Source organism: Oratosquilla oratoria, chromosome 26 (assembly GCF_046742065.1).
Source record: "Oratosquilla oratoria isolate Oo_2021 chromosome 26, ASM4674206v1, whole genome shotgun sequence".
NCBI classification, from domain to species: Eukaryota; Metazoa; Arthropoda; class Malacostraca; order Stomatopoda; family Squillidae; genus Oratosquilla; species Oratosquilla oratoria.
Window position 1 is genome coordinate 5154232 of NC_134802.1, and position 17566 is coordinate 5171797.

The following is a 17566-nucleotide window of genomic DNA, read 5'->3' on the forward strand; positions in this document are numbered from 1 at the left end:
AATACATTAATGTAAGCATTACATACAGTATGAGACACCAGCAATAGCTAAACACCGTTAAGTAATAGATATTTTACGCAGTCTCTATAGTTCACGGATAGTGACCCTGTAGTCATGAAAGGTGCAGTAGGTTGTCCAAGAGGCCTGCTGACGTGAGGCCACACAGTTCATAACTTGAATTTTTACTCTAACCTGATCTTTAATCTGTCTCTTTTTACAGATTCAAGGAAACAAAACAAAGAAGACACTCCTATTGCTGTGAAAGGGTAAGGCAAATGGAATTCAGTGGTTGCCTTTAGTTTCACTAAGTGGAGGTGTTGCTGTATCCTACCTACCTCTGGCTGTACCACAGGGGCAACATAGGATGACAAAGGTGGATGTCTATAAGATATTGACAAGTGCAGAAGTCGCCTGGTGTGCTCCACAAGTGGACACACCTTTCCCACCCCCTCCCAAGGGATCACCTGGTCTCTGTACTGGGCCAGAGAGTCACTTATTACATAAGAACATAGCAAGAATGAAGGAGACTGCAAAAGACCACAAGGCAGCTCCATATCCATCACCACCTGTCATCCTCATCCATAAAGTTGACTAACCATTTCTTAAAACAACTGATAGTTTCAGCGCTCACTACATGGTTACTAAGTCTATTTCATTCATTGACCACCCTATTAGTAAACCAATTCTTGCCTATTTCCTTCTTAAATCTAAATTTGCCCAGTTTAAATCCATTACTGTGAGTCCTGTTGTTTTAATATGATGACCTCTATTAGATCACCCCACACTGCATCTTTCCAGAGAGTGTAAGTTAAGGTGCCTAAGGCTCTCCTCATAAGGCAAATTTCTGAGTCCATGTATCATTTTGGTCATTCTTCTCTGTACTGATTCCAGTGAACTTATGTCCATTCAAAAGGATTACAAAGGCAAAGCATGCCGACAGGAGACCTTTTGATCCATATCTAGGTCGGATGCAAAAAAATAAAATTAAAACTATAACAATGTAAATAACAATTAAAATACATAAATAAATGCATTGGTATAGTTGAATAACAAACAAACAGGTAAATAGTAAATGATAATAAATTGACATATAACTAATAATAAATGAAAATCAGACAGACAAATTATAACAAAACAAAAACAAATAATATAACATAAATTATAATAATTACAGCATCTTACTTAGGTATTTATCTAAATGATTCTTAAAGCTTCGAACTGAACTACATTGCACTACCTGTGCAGGAAGTTTATTCCATTCATTAACTACACGGTTGGCAAAGTTGTTTCTACCTACTTCCAAATTGAATCTATTTCCGGACAGTTTGAGACCATTGTTTCTTGTCTGATTCTCATTCAATGTGAAAATTTGGTCACTTTTGATGTTGTCAATTCCCTTTAAAATCTTAAAGACCTGTATCAAGTCACCTCTGAGTCTACGCTTTTTTAGGGAAAACAGATTCATGTGCTTAAGTCGATTTTCGTATGATTTATTTTTTATATTTGGAATCAGTTTTGTGGCTCGCCGTTGTACTTTTTCCAGTCTGTCAATGTCTTTAATGAGATTCGGTGACCATACGGAAACAGCATATTCCAAATGTGGACGAACTAACGATTTATATAGCTTGTTAATGAGTGATGGACTTTTGAAATCAAAAGATCGCGCAATCAATCCCAGAATCTTATTTGCTTTCTCAGAGGCTGAAATACACTGCTTGGATGATTTGAGGTCGTTACTGATAATTACGCCGAGATCTTTTTCACTATCCACTTTTGTTAACGAATTTCCAAATAACTTGTAATCGTACTTGCTGTTATTTTTACCTATGTGCATTACCTTGCATTTACTTGTGTTAAATTTCATTAGCCACTTTTCAGACCATTGCTGTAATTTATCTAAATCTTCTTGAATATCTAATTGGTTTGAGTGATCATTTGCCACTCCGCACAGTTTTGTATCATCAGCAAATTTGGAAACAGTAGATTTTAGTCCATGGTCTATATCATTTATATATACTATGAATAGAAGTGGCCCAAGAACGGAACCCTGAGGAACTCCACTTGCAACACTTTTCCATCCAGAAGTTTTTCCATTTAAAACAACCCTCTGTTTTCGACCTTTCAACCAATTACTAGTCCAACCTAATAGGCTACCACTTATTCCATGCAAAGCTAATTTAGTAAGTAGTCTTTCGTGTGGGACGGTATCAAAAGCTTTTGCAAAGTCTAGATATATTAAATCTATATTGTTTCTTTTGTCATAATTCGAGATAACTGTGTTGTAGAATTCGAGTAAGTTAGTCACGCAAGAACGTTTCCGTCTGAAACCATGCTGGCTATCATTTATCAAACGGTTACTTTCTAAATGATATTCGATAGCATCTCTGATGATAGTTTCCATTATTTTTCCTACGATCGAAGTCAAACTAATAGGCCTATAGTTATTTGGTTTCTTTTTGTCACCTTTTTTGAATATGGGAGTAACGTTAGCTAGCTTCCATTCTCTTGGGACATCTCCGGATATGATGGATTTCTTGAAAATAATTTCTAATGGAACAACAATCTCATTTTTCATTTCCTTTAAGATTCTTGGATGCCAACCGTCAGGCCCTGGTGTTTTATTAACTTTGAGTTTGTCTATACACCTTTTAATTGTTTCTTTTGTTATATTTACCGTAGTGAGTAAGTTTACCCCAGACTTTTCACAGGTTTCAGTTTGGAATTCACTTTGAGGTGTTTCGTTTATGAATACCGAGCTAAAATAATTGTTTAAGAGATTACACATTCCTTCATTTGAATATTCAAGTTGACCGTCAGCAGATAATAGTGGACCAATGTGATTCCTAACAACCTTTTTATCTCTAATGTAACTATAGAATTCTTTGGGATTCTCTTTGGATTTCTCAGCGATGTTCATTTCGTATTGTCGTTTTCTTTTTCTTATTGTCTTTTTTAAATCTCTCTGTATTGATACATAACTTTCATAGTCATTAGATGCACCCGAGCACTTATATTTCTTATAAGCCTGTCTCTTTTTAGCAATACTTTTTTCAGTTTCTTTGTCGAGCCACTTTGGGCGAGCCTGATTTGGGGGACGTCTGTCCTTAAAAGGAATGTAAGTTTGAATCATCTTAGTGAGCGTATTTTGAAATATTTCCCACATCTGATCTACAGGCCTTTCGTTTAATTTTTCCTCCCAATCTGTAAGCTGAAGCTCCTGACGTAGTTCTATGAACTGAGCATTACTGAAATCGGGTATTTTAGAAACACAAGTATCTATTCTAAAATTGTTTAGGAGTTTGAATCTGACTAAGTTGTGATCGCTATTTGCAACAGATTCACCGACTTCTACATCAGTTGCCATGCTTTCGCGGCTAGTGATCAATAAATCGAGTAAGTTTCCATATCTTGTGGGCTCTTTTACATTCTGTAGGATGGAGACCAAAACTGTACTGCATAGTCAAGGATGGGTCTAACTATTGCTAGATAGAGTTTGATAATCACCTCTGCACTTCTATTTGTTACCATCCTAGCAATGAAACCTAATGCTCTGTTAGCTTTATTCCTAGCACTAATGCACATGCACTGTTTCCTGGTTTTAAGGTCTGGACTCCCAAGTCTTTCTTGCATTCAGTTTTCTCTAAAAACGTGTTATCTATTTTCGAGGTCGTGTAGACCTACATTTAACATGCTACACATAGAGATATTGAAGGTCATTTGCCATTTCACCGACCATGTGAACAATTTGTTAAGATCATCTTGCAGAATCTCTGTGTCGTCTCCTGACCTAATTAGGCATCCTATTTTAGTGTCATCCGCGAACTTACTAACATCACTATTTATCCCTTCGTCTAAGTCGTTCATGTACATAATGAACAAGGAACCCAAAAACGAGCCCTGGGGAACCCCACTAGTAACATTGCCTCACCTGGATTTTACTCCATTTATGGTGACCTGCTGTTTTCTGTTACTGATCCAGGCTCTAATCCATTCTAACACTTTTCCTTCCATGTCATGGGTTATGATTTTATTTAGTCTCACACACCTCCCAACACTCCCACTTCATCCACCTCTGGCTATCACACCTCTTATACTAATCTTTCTTCACTTTCTTCATGCATCCAAACCATCCCAATACTCTTTCATTAGCCCTGTCTGCCTTCTCTTCCACCCCCACTCTCCTCATTTCGCTTCTCACGCTATCCAACCTAGTAATCCCTACCATAGTTCTCTATCTCTGCCCCATACAGTGTCATAGGCCCAGTCCGGATGGAATTGCAAATTGGATATTAAAAGAATGTATAGATGAACTAATAGACAAAATATATAAGATAGTTGATTCCTCACTCAAAGAAGGAAAGGTACCACAAGATTGGAAAAATGCAAATATTGTACCAATATATAAAGGAGGGGACAATGAAAATCCAGTTAACTATAGACCAGTCTCCCATACAAGCTCAACAGTAAAAATATGTGAAAAAGCTATAAAAAGTAGATGGATTAGATATCTGGGAGAAAATGATATACTGAATCCAAAACATTTTGGATTTAGACACAGAAGATCATGTGCCACTAACTTGATTTGCTTTTACTCAAGGCTAATAGAAATAATGCAAGAAAGAGACAGATGGGCAGATTGTGCTTTCCTAGATCTACAAAAAGCATTTGATAAAGTACCACACAAAAAGCTACTAAGAAAAATTGAATCAATAAAGTGTACAAGAAAATTTATTGGAATAGATGGAAGATTTCTTGACCAGGAGAAAAATGAGAGTGGTACTTAGAGACAAATACTCGACCTGGGAAGTAATGATAAGTGGAGTCCCACAAGGTTCTGTATTGGCTCTGATAATGTTTGACATATATATAAATGACATGAATGAAGGTGTGGAGTGTTATATGAACTTCTTTAAAAAAGTCATCTCGGAAAGGGATCTAGGCGTACTTATCAGCAAAGACATGTCACCAGACAAGCATATCAACAAAATAGTCAGAGAAACCTTCAATTTACTAAGATCAATGAAAGTGGCCTTTGACTATTTGGATGAAGAAATGGTAAAGAAAATATTAGTTACACTGATAAGACCAAGATCGTAGTAAGCTGTGACACTATGGACACCCAGTGCTATAAAGAATATAAAGAAATTAGAAAGAATTCAATGACAAAGCACCAACACTCTCCAAATTGACATACGAACAAAGATTGGAGTAAGCTGTGACACTATGGACACCCAGTGCTAAAAAGAATATAAAGAAATTAGAAAGAATTCAATGACAAAGATGGCACCAACACTCTCCAAATTGACATATGAACAAAGATTTCCAAATTGGAACTACCAACCCTGGAACAAAAAAGAGAATGAGGAGATCTACTGACCATTTACAGAATTATGAAAGGGATAAAAGTCCTTGGCATACATACATACATACATATACCAAGGCTTTTTCCCCCTTCCAAGGGAGGTAGCCAAAAAGGGAAAGGCACAAAAACACTCCCACCCATTTCATCCCTAAATACACTCCACACCCCTCCCACCCTTCCTCTCATCTGAGCACCTCCTGGATGACGGGTCATCCCTGCACCCTGCCCACCGCCCTGGGTCAGAAGCAGTGTCGCACGACACAGTACATCCACAGCGAGGCCGCTTCATTTAATCGGCGACCCCCCCTCTCCGTCCCCCTTTGCATATAAGGCGAGGACGGGGAGAAATCCCTTCGGGCTGCGTCAAAATTTACTCACACATACTACCCCACCCCCCACTTCCCCGCCCATTCCTCCTCATGCAGTCACAACATCATCCATATACAACCATTCTCCACTCACCTCTGTCTTCCGTCCTCTCCCTTCCTTCCTCAACAGACATTCCCCTCTTCCCCAAAGCCCCCTTCACCCCATCCATCCACCTCATCCTAGGACGTCCCCTCATGTTCACTCCCTCCACATCTGCCTTCCATACCTCTTTTACTAGTCTTTCTTCACTCATTCTTTCCGTGTGTCCAAACCATCCTAATATTCTTTCATCAACCCTATCTCCCAAATCCTTTTTCACCCCTGTTCTCCTCCTCACCTCCTCATTTCTCACTCTATCTAGCCTAGTAACCCCCACCATACTTCTCAGACACCTCATCTCAAACACATTCAAACTCCTTCTCTCTTCTTCTCTTATGTTCCACGTTTCTGCCCCATACAGTGCTGTTGGCACAATCACTCCTTCATACAGTCTCCTCTTCGCATCCATTCCCAAATGTCTATTCCTCATTACACTCTTTAAACCACCAAGGCATTTACTCGCTTCTCTCAATCTACATTCTACCTCCACCTTCACTCCACCTTTTCCTGCTACACTTGCACCCAAGTATCTAAAACTATCCACTTCCTCCAGTCGCTCTCCCTTAATGTTCACTTCCAGTCTACTGCCACTTTCACCCCTTGTACATCTCATCACCTTACTTTTACTCACATTTATCTTTAGCTTTCTTCTATCACATACTCTCCCAAACTCTGCCACCAGCTTCCTCAATCCCTCCTCTGACCCTGCCACAAGCGCAGTGTCGTCCGCAAACAACAGCTGGCTCACCTCCCACTTTTCTCCATTTTCTTTAACCATCTCCAATCCCTGACTCACTACCCTAGCATTCACCTCTCGCACCACCCCATCCATGTATAAGTTGAACAGCCAGGGCAGAGATGATTTATTAAAGTGGGATAAGAGAAAAACAAGAGGACATGAAAAGAAACTCAAAAAGGATAGTTATAGAAGAGATCTGAAAAAGAATAGTTTCCCACACAGAGTGATAGATATCTGGAATAAACTGGATGAGGCAACAGTGTGTGGAAAAACTATACAAGAATTTAAGAACAAACTTGATGCTGAAAGATACAAAGATGATCACTACGAGCATAGCTATCTTCCCATACGATACAACTAGGCTAAATATAATCTCTTTGCATACATTCCTAGAGCCCTATTTTTCATGACACTTTTTAATCCCCCAAAGCATTTATTTGCTTCTCTCAGTCTACAATTTACCTCCACTCACACTATTCCATTTCCTGCCACATGCAACCCTAAGTATTTAGAACTATTCTCTTCCTCCAACTTCTCACATCTAAGACTCACTTCCAGCATGCTGCCATCCTCTCCCCTTGTACATCTCATTACCTTACTTTTTCCTACATTCTTCAACTCATCGCATACTGTACCTTCCCAAACTCCATCACTAATCACCTTAATCCCTACTCTGACCCTGTCACAAGCACAGTGTAGTCCACAAACAACATCTGCCTCACCTCTCACTTCCCTCCATTATCCTTAACCATCTCCAATCCTCTGCCCATTGCCCATGGATTTACCTACCGCACCACCCCATCCTTGTACCCATTGAACAACCATGATGACATGGTTCACCCCTGATGCAGCCCAGCCTTTACCTCAGACCACTCTCTTTCTCCATTTCCAATTCTAGCACAGGCTCTACTACTATTGTAAAAACACTTGACTACCTTTGAGAGCTTTCCCCCAGTCCCATATATCTACAGTACCCCCCCCCCCCCCGAGTGCCTTCCTGTTTTCCCTTTGATAAGCCTTCTCCAAATTCATAAAGGCCCAAAAACATAATTACCTTTCGCCAAAGCCTTCTCATGAATCTGCCTTACACAAAAATTTGATCCATGCATCCTCTACCTTTCTTAGACCCACACTGCTCATCACCAATTACTCCTTCTGTTCCTCTCCTAATCCTCTCAATTAAAACCCTCCCATAAGCTTTCCCAACTACACTCAACAAACTGATCCCTCTAAAACTACTAGTCACATTTATTCCCATTTTCCTTGTAAAGCAGAACTGTGTAGGCACTCCTCCAGTACTCTGGCACTCTCCCCTCTACCTTTCTTAGACCCACACTGCTCATCACCAATTACTCCTTCTGTTCCTCTCCTAATCCTCTCAATTAAAACCCTCCCATAAGCTTTCCCAACTACACTCAACAAACTGATCCCTCTAAAACTACTACAGTCACATTTGTTCCCATTTTCCTTGTAAAGCAGAACTGTGTAGGCACTCCTCCAGTACTCTGGCACTCTCCCCTCCCTTAGATACACATTAAACAACTTTTCTAGCCAGTCCACTATAAGTGTACCTCTCTTCTTCAGACACTGCACATGACACCCATCCAACCCAGGTGCCTTATCAGCTCTCATTATTTTCAAAAGTCCTTGTACTGTGGTAATTATTATTGGGAACATTAGTGCTTACCTCGGTTTGGTGATCTCCCTCAAAGTATTAATTTCTTTTGATTCAGCAGCCTTTCCTGAAACTTCGAACCACTCCTATCATAACTTTAAATAAGATACTATTAAACTCCCCTCCCTTTTATTTATTGAATCTATGAAATAATTTTGGTTTAAAAATTGGGAAACTTTGAGAATTTGCTTAAGGTAAAAGTTAACCCATGGCTTCGAGTTTTTTTTTTTTAACACGTAAGAGTCCTGCCGAATACGGCTGCTATCGTTGGGTCTGAACTACAGAACACCCAGAGCTCTGGTACCAGTCTGACCACACTTAAAACCGGTTGGCAAGGGACCTTCTTACGTCTTCTCATAAGAAGCCTTCAAGTTCTACATCATTTCACACCGATTGTCTGAGAACGCTACCAAGTAAGTTCTCGGATATTCTTGAATTTGCTAAACCGTAATTACCATAGAGGGGGAGTGGGTGGGGGATGGGGGGGTGAGGAAGTATGTATGAGAAAAAATTTGATGCAGCCCGAAGGGATTTCTCCCCGTCTTCTCCTTTTCTGCATGAGGGGACGGAGAGGGGGGGGGGTCGCCAAATTTATGAAGCGGAATTGCTGTGGATGTGCTGCGTCTTGCACACTGCTTCTGACCCAGGGCAGTGGACAGGATGTAGGGATGACCCATCATCCAGGAGGTGCCAAGATAAGAGGGAGGGAGGAGGGTGGAGGGGAGTGGAATATATAGGAAATGGAATGGGTGGGAGTGTTTTCTATGCCTTTTTCTTTTTGGCTACCCCCTGTAGGGGGAAAAAGTCTTCTCCCATTATACACATCCTTAAAATGTAACACATGCCACAAATGGTTCCATCTGAAATGTACAACACTCACAAACCCAAACCAATAACCAAAAAACTGGAGCTGTAACCAACCTTCACACCCACAAACACACCAAAACATAAATACACTAAACATACTACAGTTATACATAAATGGGTCCACTGACAAATACACAGAACTACTTCACTTCCAACATGAACACAACATACATATTGCACTAATACAAGAGATAATTGGGAAGAGTGTAGAGGAAAGGGAGGCTTATTGGATAGGTTTAAGTGAGTGCTTAGAGTTTTGGGAGGAATGTCAGTGTAGTGGTATTGGGAGATTACAGTGCTAGAGTAGGGGATGAAACAACAGTTGGAGTGGTTGGGAAGTTTGGAGTGCCAAGTAAGAATTGTGGTGATGTGTTTAGAGAGTTGATAGATAACACACTGTTTAGGAAAAAAGTCAAGCATATACACATGGTGGACACTTGGAACAAACTGGATGAAACAATAGTGTGTGCAAAATTCAAACATGAATTTAAGAGCAAACTAGACACTGCGAGATACAAAGGTGGAACACTACGAGTGTAGCTCCCCTTTCCGTAAGATACAACTAGGTAAATACATGGAAGGATGGTTAAGGCATTAACCTCTTCAATATGAGTCAAATTCTCACACACAACATTGAATTCCTGATTGATGCATCATAATACTCGCGTTATAAAATGTAAAGTTTACTATTTATGCTCTGGGGTATTGGCTGCATGTTATTGTGGCAAAGTAGCATGCAGTTGATACTTTAGGGTCTATATGGGGCATCCCTATGGACCAGAGCCACACATCATTTTGTCTGTGATAGAGGAAAACTCTGTTCATAGAGAAATGATGACACTTTTATACTACGACTATCCCTCCGTTATGCTGTCCCCCAACCCCTTGTTACTGTCCTGTACCATTTCTCTGAATATTCATTTCCTTTTTTCGCCTACGTTGTAGTAGGGGAAGAGAATGCTACCACCAAGTCTTTCCACTTGAGTCGTAAAAGGTGACAAAAAATGGGACGGGAGATGGGATTAGGAGTCCTATTACCTGTAGTCCCAAGAAGGGACATTCCTAAAAAAGAAAGTAAACTCATAAGAGGGTCTGGGAGTTTTCCAACCAGTACCCTAAGGTTTGGGTCTTTTAATGTGCATGGATGTGGTACAGATGAGAGTAAAAGGGAAGAGATAGGTAGTATGTGAGAAGAAAGATGGATGTGCTGGCTTTGAGTGAAACTAAAATGAAAGGAAAGGGCAACTGTGAGTTTGGGAGTGTAGCTGGGAGGTACTCAGGAGTGAAGAGGGGATGAGGGAGAGAAGGGGTGGCTATACTAGTAAGTGAAGGGATAAGTAAGCGGGTAGTGGAGTGGAAGGAAGTTTCATCAAGGTTGATATGGATTAAGGTGGAACTGGGAAGGGAGATGTGGCTTTTTGTAAGTGCGTATGGGCCTGGTAGTGAGAAGAGCTTAGAGGAAAGGGAGGCTTTTTGGTTAGGTATAAATGAGTGCATAGAGGGATTAGGGAGAAATGTCAATGTAATTGTATTGGGAGACCTATGCTAGGGTAGGAAATGAACCAATAGACAGAGTAATTGGGAAGTATGGAGTTCCAGGTATAAATCGTAGTGGAGAATTGACTGTGGAGATGTGTCTTGAAAGAGAGTTGATGATAGCAAATAGAGTGTTTCGGAAGAAAGTTAAGCATAAGTACACATGGGAGAGGGTGGTGGATGGAAGGGTGGCAGATAGAGCGTTAATGGACTACATAGTGGTAACCAGGAGTATGGTAGGAAGAGTTAAGGATGTACATGTTCTAAGGGGAGAGAGTGGGGGAATATCAGATCATTTTCTGGTGGAAGGTAAATTGAGAGTGGAGAATAGGTGGAGAAAGAGGAAAAAGGTAGAAGGTAGGGAGGTACTAACAGTGAACTGCTTAAATGAAAAAAAAAAAAGGAGAATGAGTATAAGAAGAAGCTGAAAGAGGAGTGGGAGGGAGTAAAGGATAGAGTAGAACTAGGAGTGGAGGAGAAATGGGGATGGTTCAAGGAGGGAGTCATAAGGTGTACAAAGATGGTGTGTGGAACAAGGAGGGCGGGAGGAAATAGAAGGAAGGGTAGTGAGTGGTGGAATAAGGAAGCAAAGAAAGGTGTAGAAGAGAAGAAGCAGGCATTCATAGATTGGCTACAAATTAGGACGAGGGAATTGTATGAGAGGTACAAAGTAAAGAGAAGGGAAGTTAAGCATAAGATAAAGGAAGCAAAGAGGAGAGCAGATGTGAAATGGGGTAAGAGTATGACAGAAATTTTTGAAAGTAATAAAAAGATGTTTTGGAAGGAAATTAAAAGAGAAAGAGGAGGCTAATCAAGTAGAGAAGAAAAGGTAAAAGGTACAGATGGAGAGATGATAATGTAAGAGAAGGCAGTGAGAGGAAGGTGGGCAGAGTATTTTAGGGAGTTGCTAAATGTGAAGGAGGATAGGGAGGGAAAGGTAGTTGCAGTGGGAAGCGCTAAGAAAATGAGAGTGATGAGTGAGGAAAATGGAGGAGAAATAGGGAAGGATGAAGTGAAAGCAGCTGTTAAGATGATGAGAGCAGGTAAGGCACCTGAGTTGGATAGATGCCATGCAGAATGTGTGAAGAAAGGAGGTACAGTTATGGTAGACTGGCTGGTGAGGTTATTAAATGTTTGTTTAAGAGAGGGTAGAGTACTGGAGGAGTGCCTGTATAGTTTCGCTTTACAAAGGAAAGGGGGACAAGTGTGAGTGTAGTAGTTTTAGAGGAGTCAGCTTGTTGAGTGTAGTTGGGAAGGCTTATGGGAGGGTCTTGATTGAGAGGATTAGGAGAGGAACAGAGGGAGTAATTGGTGAGGAACAGTGTGGGTTTAGGATAGGTAGGGAATGTGTAGATCAGATCTTTGTGGTAAGACAGGTATGTGAGAAAGCTATAGGAAAAGGTAAGGATGTTCTTTGGGCTTTTATGGATCTGGAAAAGGCTTATGACAGGACAGACAGGAAGGCACTGTGGGAGGTACTGCAGATATAAGGGATAGGAGGAAAGCTGTTAAGAGCAGTCAAGAGTTTTTACGAGAGTAGTAGAGCTTGTGTTAGGATTAGAAATGGAGAGAGTGAATGGTTTGAGGTAAAGGTGGGACTTCGTTATGGATGTGTTATGTCGCCCTGGCTGTTCAATCTTTACATGGATGGGGTGGTGTGAGAGGTGAATGCAAGGGTAGTGGGTCAGGGGTTGGAGATGATTAAAGAAAATGGAGAAAAGTGGGAGGTGAGCCAGTTGTTGTTTGCGGACGACACTGCACTTGTAGCAGGATCAGAGGAGGGATTGAGGAAGTTAGTGACAGAGTTTGATAAGGTGTGTGAAAGAAGGAAGCTGAAGATAAATGTGTGCAAAAGTAAGGTGATGAGATGTACAATGGGAGAAAGTGACAGCAGGCTGGAAGTGAGCATTAACCCCTTCCATACAGTGCCGCCTACGTAGGCGGCATGAGGAGCAAGTGGATACGCGAGGCTGCCATATCGGCGTCTTGATTATATTTATTGTAGTTGCCCCTGCATAATGACATACTCTCTAAACTGTCTTCATCACATTTTCTATGGTTATCAAAATTCACAGGTGAAAGAACGATCGATATAAGCGGTGACTATTTTTTATGATGTGAGTATTATGACGAAACATCATACGTCTGGCAGCTAATGCTGCCCGTGAGATTTTGGCCCATAGTGAAGTGGTTAAGGGAGAGCAACTGGAGGAAGTGGATAGTTGTAGATACTTGGGTGTGAATGTGGCAGAAAAGGGAGGAGTGGGGGTGGAGGTAGAATGTAGATTGAGAGAAGCAAGTAAATGTCTTGGATTAAAAAGTGTAATGAGAAATAGACTTCTGGGAATGGATGCTAAAAAGAGGTTATATGAAGGAGTGATTGTGCCGACAGAACTGTACAGGGCAGAAACATGGAACATGAGAGAGGAAGAGAGGAGTTTGAATGTGTTTGAAATGAAATGTCTGAGAAGTATGCTAGGGGTTACTAGGCTAGATAGAACGAGAAAAGGTGAGGAGGAGAATGGGGCTGGAAAGGGAGCTGGGAGATAGGGTTGATGAAAGAGTATTGGGATGATTTGGACACATGGAAAGAATGAGTGAAGAAGGATTAGTAAAAGAAGTGTGGAAGGCAGAGGTGGAAGGAGTGAATATGAGGGGGCGTCCTAGGATGAGAGGGATGGATGGGGTGAAAGGGGCATTACAAAAGAGAGGAATGTCTGTGGAGGAAGGACAGGAGAGGACAGAAGATAGGGGTGAATGGAGAAGGATTGTGTATAGATGATGCTGTGATGCATGAGGGGGAGTGGGTGGGGGATGGGGGGTTGAGGAAGTATGTATGAGAAAAAAATTGATGCAGCCTAAAGGGATTTCTCCCCATCTTCTCCTTTTCTGCATGGGGGGATGGAGAGGGGGGGGGGTCGCCGAATTTATGAAGTAGCCTTGCTGTGGATGTGCTGTGTCTTGTGACACTGCTTCTGACCCAGGGCAGTGGACAGGATGCAGGGATGATCCATCATCCAGGAGGTGCCAAGATAAGAGGGAGGGTGGTGGGGAGTGGAATATATAGGAAATGAAATGGGTGGGAGTGATTTCTATGCCTTTTTCTTTTTGGCTACCCACCCATGTATGGGGAAAAATCCTTTGGTATATGTATGTATAAGATGTAAAGTTACTGCTGTATTATTAGTTCTCTTTCACTGTGTAATAATGAACAGAGAAAATGTGGTCAAGCCAGCTCACAGAATTCGGGGGTCACTGAGCTACAACTACAAAATAAATATAATCAAGACACTGGCATCCTTCTATACCCACTTGTGCCTCATGATGCCTAAGTAAGTATCATAGTTTGGAAGAGGTTAATGGACTGTGTAGTGGTATCCAGGAAAAGAGTAGGAAAAGTTCTGGGGTGATAATGGGAGAATATCAGATCATTTTTTGGTGGAAGGAAAGTTGAGAGTAGAGGATAGGTGGAGAAAGAGGAAAAACATGGAAGGGAGAGAGATGCTTAGAGTAAATGTTAAAATGAGAAGGAAAACGAGCAGGAGTACAAGGAGAACCTGAGAGCAATATGGGCGGTGGTGAAGGATAGGGTAGAGGTAGGGGTAGAAGAGGAATGGAGGTGTTTCAAGAAGGAAATGACAAGGTGTGCAAAGACAATATGTGGAACAAGGAGGATGGGAGGGAATAGAATGAAGAGGGGTGGGATGATAAAGTAAAGAAGGTAGTAAAAGAAAAGAAGTCAGCATCCAGAGACTGGTTGCAAAGTAGGACAAGAGAAACACAAGAGAGGTACAAAAAAAAAAAAAAAAAAAAACGGATAAAGGAGAGCAGATATAAAACAAGGGAGGAGTATGATAGAAAATTTTGAAAATAATATAAGGGTGTTTTGGAAGGAAATTAAGAGGAAGGGGTGGTGACTCAAGTAGAGAAGAAAAGGTAAAAGGTGCAGAAAGACAAATTGTAATGGAAGAGGAGGCAGTAAGGGGAAGATGGGCAAAGTATGTTAGAGTGCTGTTGAATGTGGAAGGGATAAGGAAGGGATTGGTAGTAGCCATGGAAGGCACAAAGAAAGTTATGGTGATGGAAGAGGAAAGATCAAATGTAAGTAGTTTTGAAAATGATGAGAACAGGTAAGGCACCTGAGTTAGATGGGTGTTATGTGGACTGTCTGAAGAAGGGAGGTACAGTAATAGTGGGTTGCCTAATAATGTTGTTTAGTGTATGTCCAAGGGAGGTTACAGTACCAGAGGACTGGGTTGCCTGTACAGTTCTGTTTTACAAGGGAAAAGGGGACAAATGTGATTGTAATATTTTTAGAGGGATCCATTTGTTGAGTGTAGTTGGGAAGGCTTATGGGAGGGTTTTAATTGAGATGATTAGGAGAGGGAGTAATTGGTGAGGAACAGTGTGGGTTTAGGAAAGGTAGGGGTTGTGTGGATCAGATTTCTATAAGGCAGATATGTGATAAAGCTAAAGTAAAAAGTAAGAATGTTTTTTGTTCTTTATAGATTTGGAAAAGGCTTATGACAGGGTAGATAGGGAAGTATTGCAGATATATGGGACTGGGAGAAAGCAGTTACGGGTAGTCAAGAGTTTTTATAAGAGTAGTAGAGCTTGTGTTAGAATTGGAAATGGAGAGAGTGAGTGGTTTGAGGTAAAGGTAGGGGGGTGTCATGTCACCATGACTGTTCACTGTGTACATTGATGGGGTGGTGCAGGAGGTAAATCCAAAGGTAATGGACAGGGGACTGATGGTTAAAGAAAATGGAGAAAACTGTGAGGTGAGCCAGATGTTGTTTGCTGATGTCACTCCATCTGTGGCAGGGTCAGAGAGGGGATTAACCTCTTCCATATGGTGCCGCCTACGTAGGTGGCATGAGGAGCAAGTGGATACGCGAGGCTGCCATATCGGCGTCTTGATTATATTTATTGTAGTTGTCCCTGCGTAACTGACATACTCTCTAAACTGGCTTCATCACATTTTCTATGGTTATCAAAATTCATGGGTGAAAGAGAGAACTATCGATATACGAAGTGACTATTTTTTATGGTGCGAGTATTATGACGCAACATCGTATGTCTGGCAGCTAATGCTGCCCGCGAGATTCTGGCCCGGAGTGAAGTGGTTAAGGTAGTTAGTAATGAAGTTTGGGAAGGTATGCAATAGGAGAAAGTTGAAGGTAAATGTAGGTAAAAGTAAGGTATTGAGATGTACAATGGGAGAGAATGGCAGCAAGCTTAAAGTAAGTCTTAAAGGAGAGAGGTTAGAGGAAGTGGATAGTTTTAGGTATTTTGGGTTGCATGTGGCAGGAAAGTGAGGAGTGGAGGTGGAAGTAAATTGTAGAATTAGAGAAGCAAGTAAATGCCTTAGGGGATTAAAAAGTGTCATGAGAAATTGGCATCCGGGAATGGATGCAAGGAGGAGGTTATATGAAGGGTTGATTGTGGTGATGGCATTGTATGGAGTGGAGACTTGGAATTTAAGAGGGGTAGATAGTAAAAGTCTAAATGTATGTACCTAGTTCTATTTTATGGGAAGGGGAGCTATGCTCATGGTGACCCAATTTCATATCTTGTATTGTGTTTGCACACACTATTTTTTTCATCCAATTTGTTCCAGATATCTATCACTGTGTGGGAAGCTGTTCTTTTTCAGGTCTCTTTTGTAGTCAAGTTTGAAAGTGTTGGGGCCATCTTCGTCATTGCTCTTTGTATTCTAATTTTCTTATATTCTTTTTTGTACTGAGTGACCATATCAGCTGCGTGTATGTGTCTGTGTTCACATGTACAAGTAAGCATATACGTGCGTGTGTTTGTATTTGTGTACACGCATGCGCATTCACAACATACACTGGTTGTTTAACACGTGTCTACACGTGTGTAAGCGTGTATATGTCTGTTTTTGATCTCCCAAACCACCACCACCAGTAACAACAAGAACCTCATAAGAGAAATTAGACACGACAAGCGCAGTCATTATCAGACTTATTAGTTGTGTTCCAAACGAAAGAAACATTACACTTCAACAGGTTAGGGCTGTAAAATTTCACGACAGCACGGCGCAGGTTGTGGAAGCGACAAGCTAAAACTTGTTGGCTACCCCCCTACACCCCCTCTCCTCCCCTCCCTCCCTCCTGCATCAGTACCCAGAGGTTGACACGTAACCGCAGGCAGCCACCTACGGCTATCCCCTCGCCCCACACCCTTGTTTGAGCAGTTCCCAGTGTACATAATGACCGCGTTATATGAGGATCGACTGTATATGGTAAAATAGAAAGCAGTTACCACATGTTTGCGATGTTGCCGCGTGTGTGCGTATGCGTGCCTGACTCGGCGCGAATTTTAAAACGGTTCTCTACATTTGAGATGGTTTTGAAATAAAATCCGTGTATGATTGAATCTGTGTTATTCGAATTCGCGTTATTTGAGGGACTCCTGTATATATATATATATATGTATATATATATATATATATATATATATATGGGATTGTGGAATATTATATGAACTTCTTTGCAGATGATGCAAAACTACAAAGGAAAGTACAGAGGAAGACTGTGAATCACTACAGAGAGACCTGGATAAAGTTTGGGAATGGAGTCAAAAGTGGGAAGTGAACTTCAACATCAAGAAATGTAGTATAATGGAGTTTGGAAAAATTAGAAATAGAATATCAGGACAATATAAAATTGGTACAAAGGAAGTTAAAAAAGTTAGCTTGGAAAGGGGTCTGGGAGTAATTATTAGCAAAGACGTGTTACCAGACAAGCATATAAACAAAATAGTTGGAAAAACCTTCAAGTTATTAAGATCAATGAAAGTGGCCTTTGACTACTTGGATGAGGAAATGGTAAAGAAAAAAGTAGTCACACTGATAAGATCAAGATTGGAGTACACTGCAACACTATGGACACCCAGT

The 17566-nt window shown here is 41.0% G+C and overlaps 1 protein-coding gene across 2 annotated transcripts in view; it reads left to right on the top strand.

Moving 5' to 3' along the window:
• LOC143039179 (uncharacterized) overlaps positions 1-17566 on the top strand; it is a 387022-nt gene that overhangs the window by 201827 nt on the left and 167629 nt on the right. For both annotated transcript variants that reach the window (XM_076209036.1, XM_076209037.1), the window contains one exon: positions 221-266. In XM_076209036.1, coding sequence (XP_076065151.1) covers positions 221-266 — 46 coding nt within the window. The remainder of the gene's footprint in view (positions 1-220; positions 267-17566) is intronic.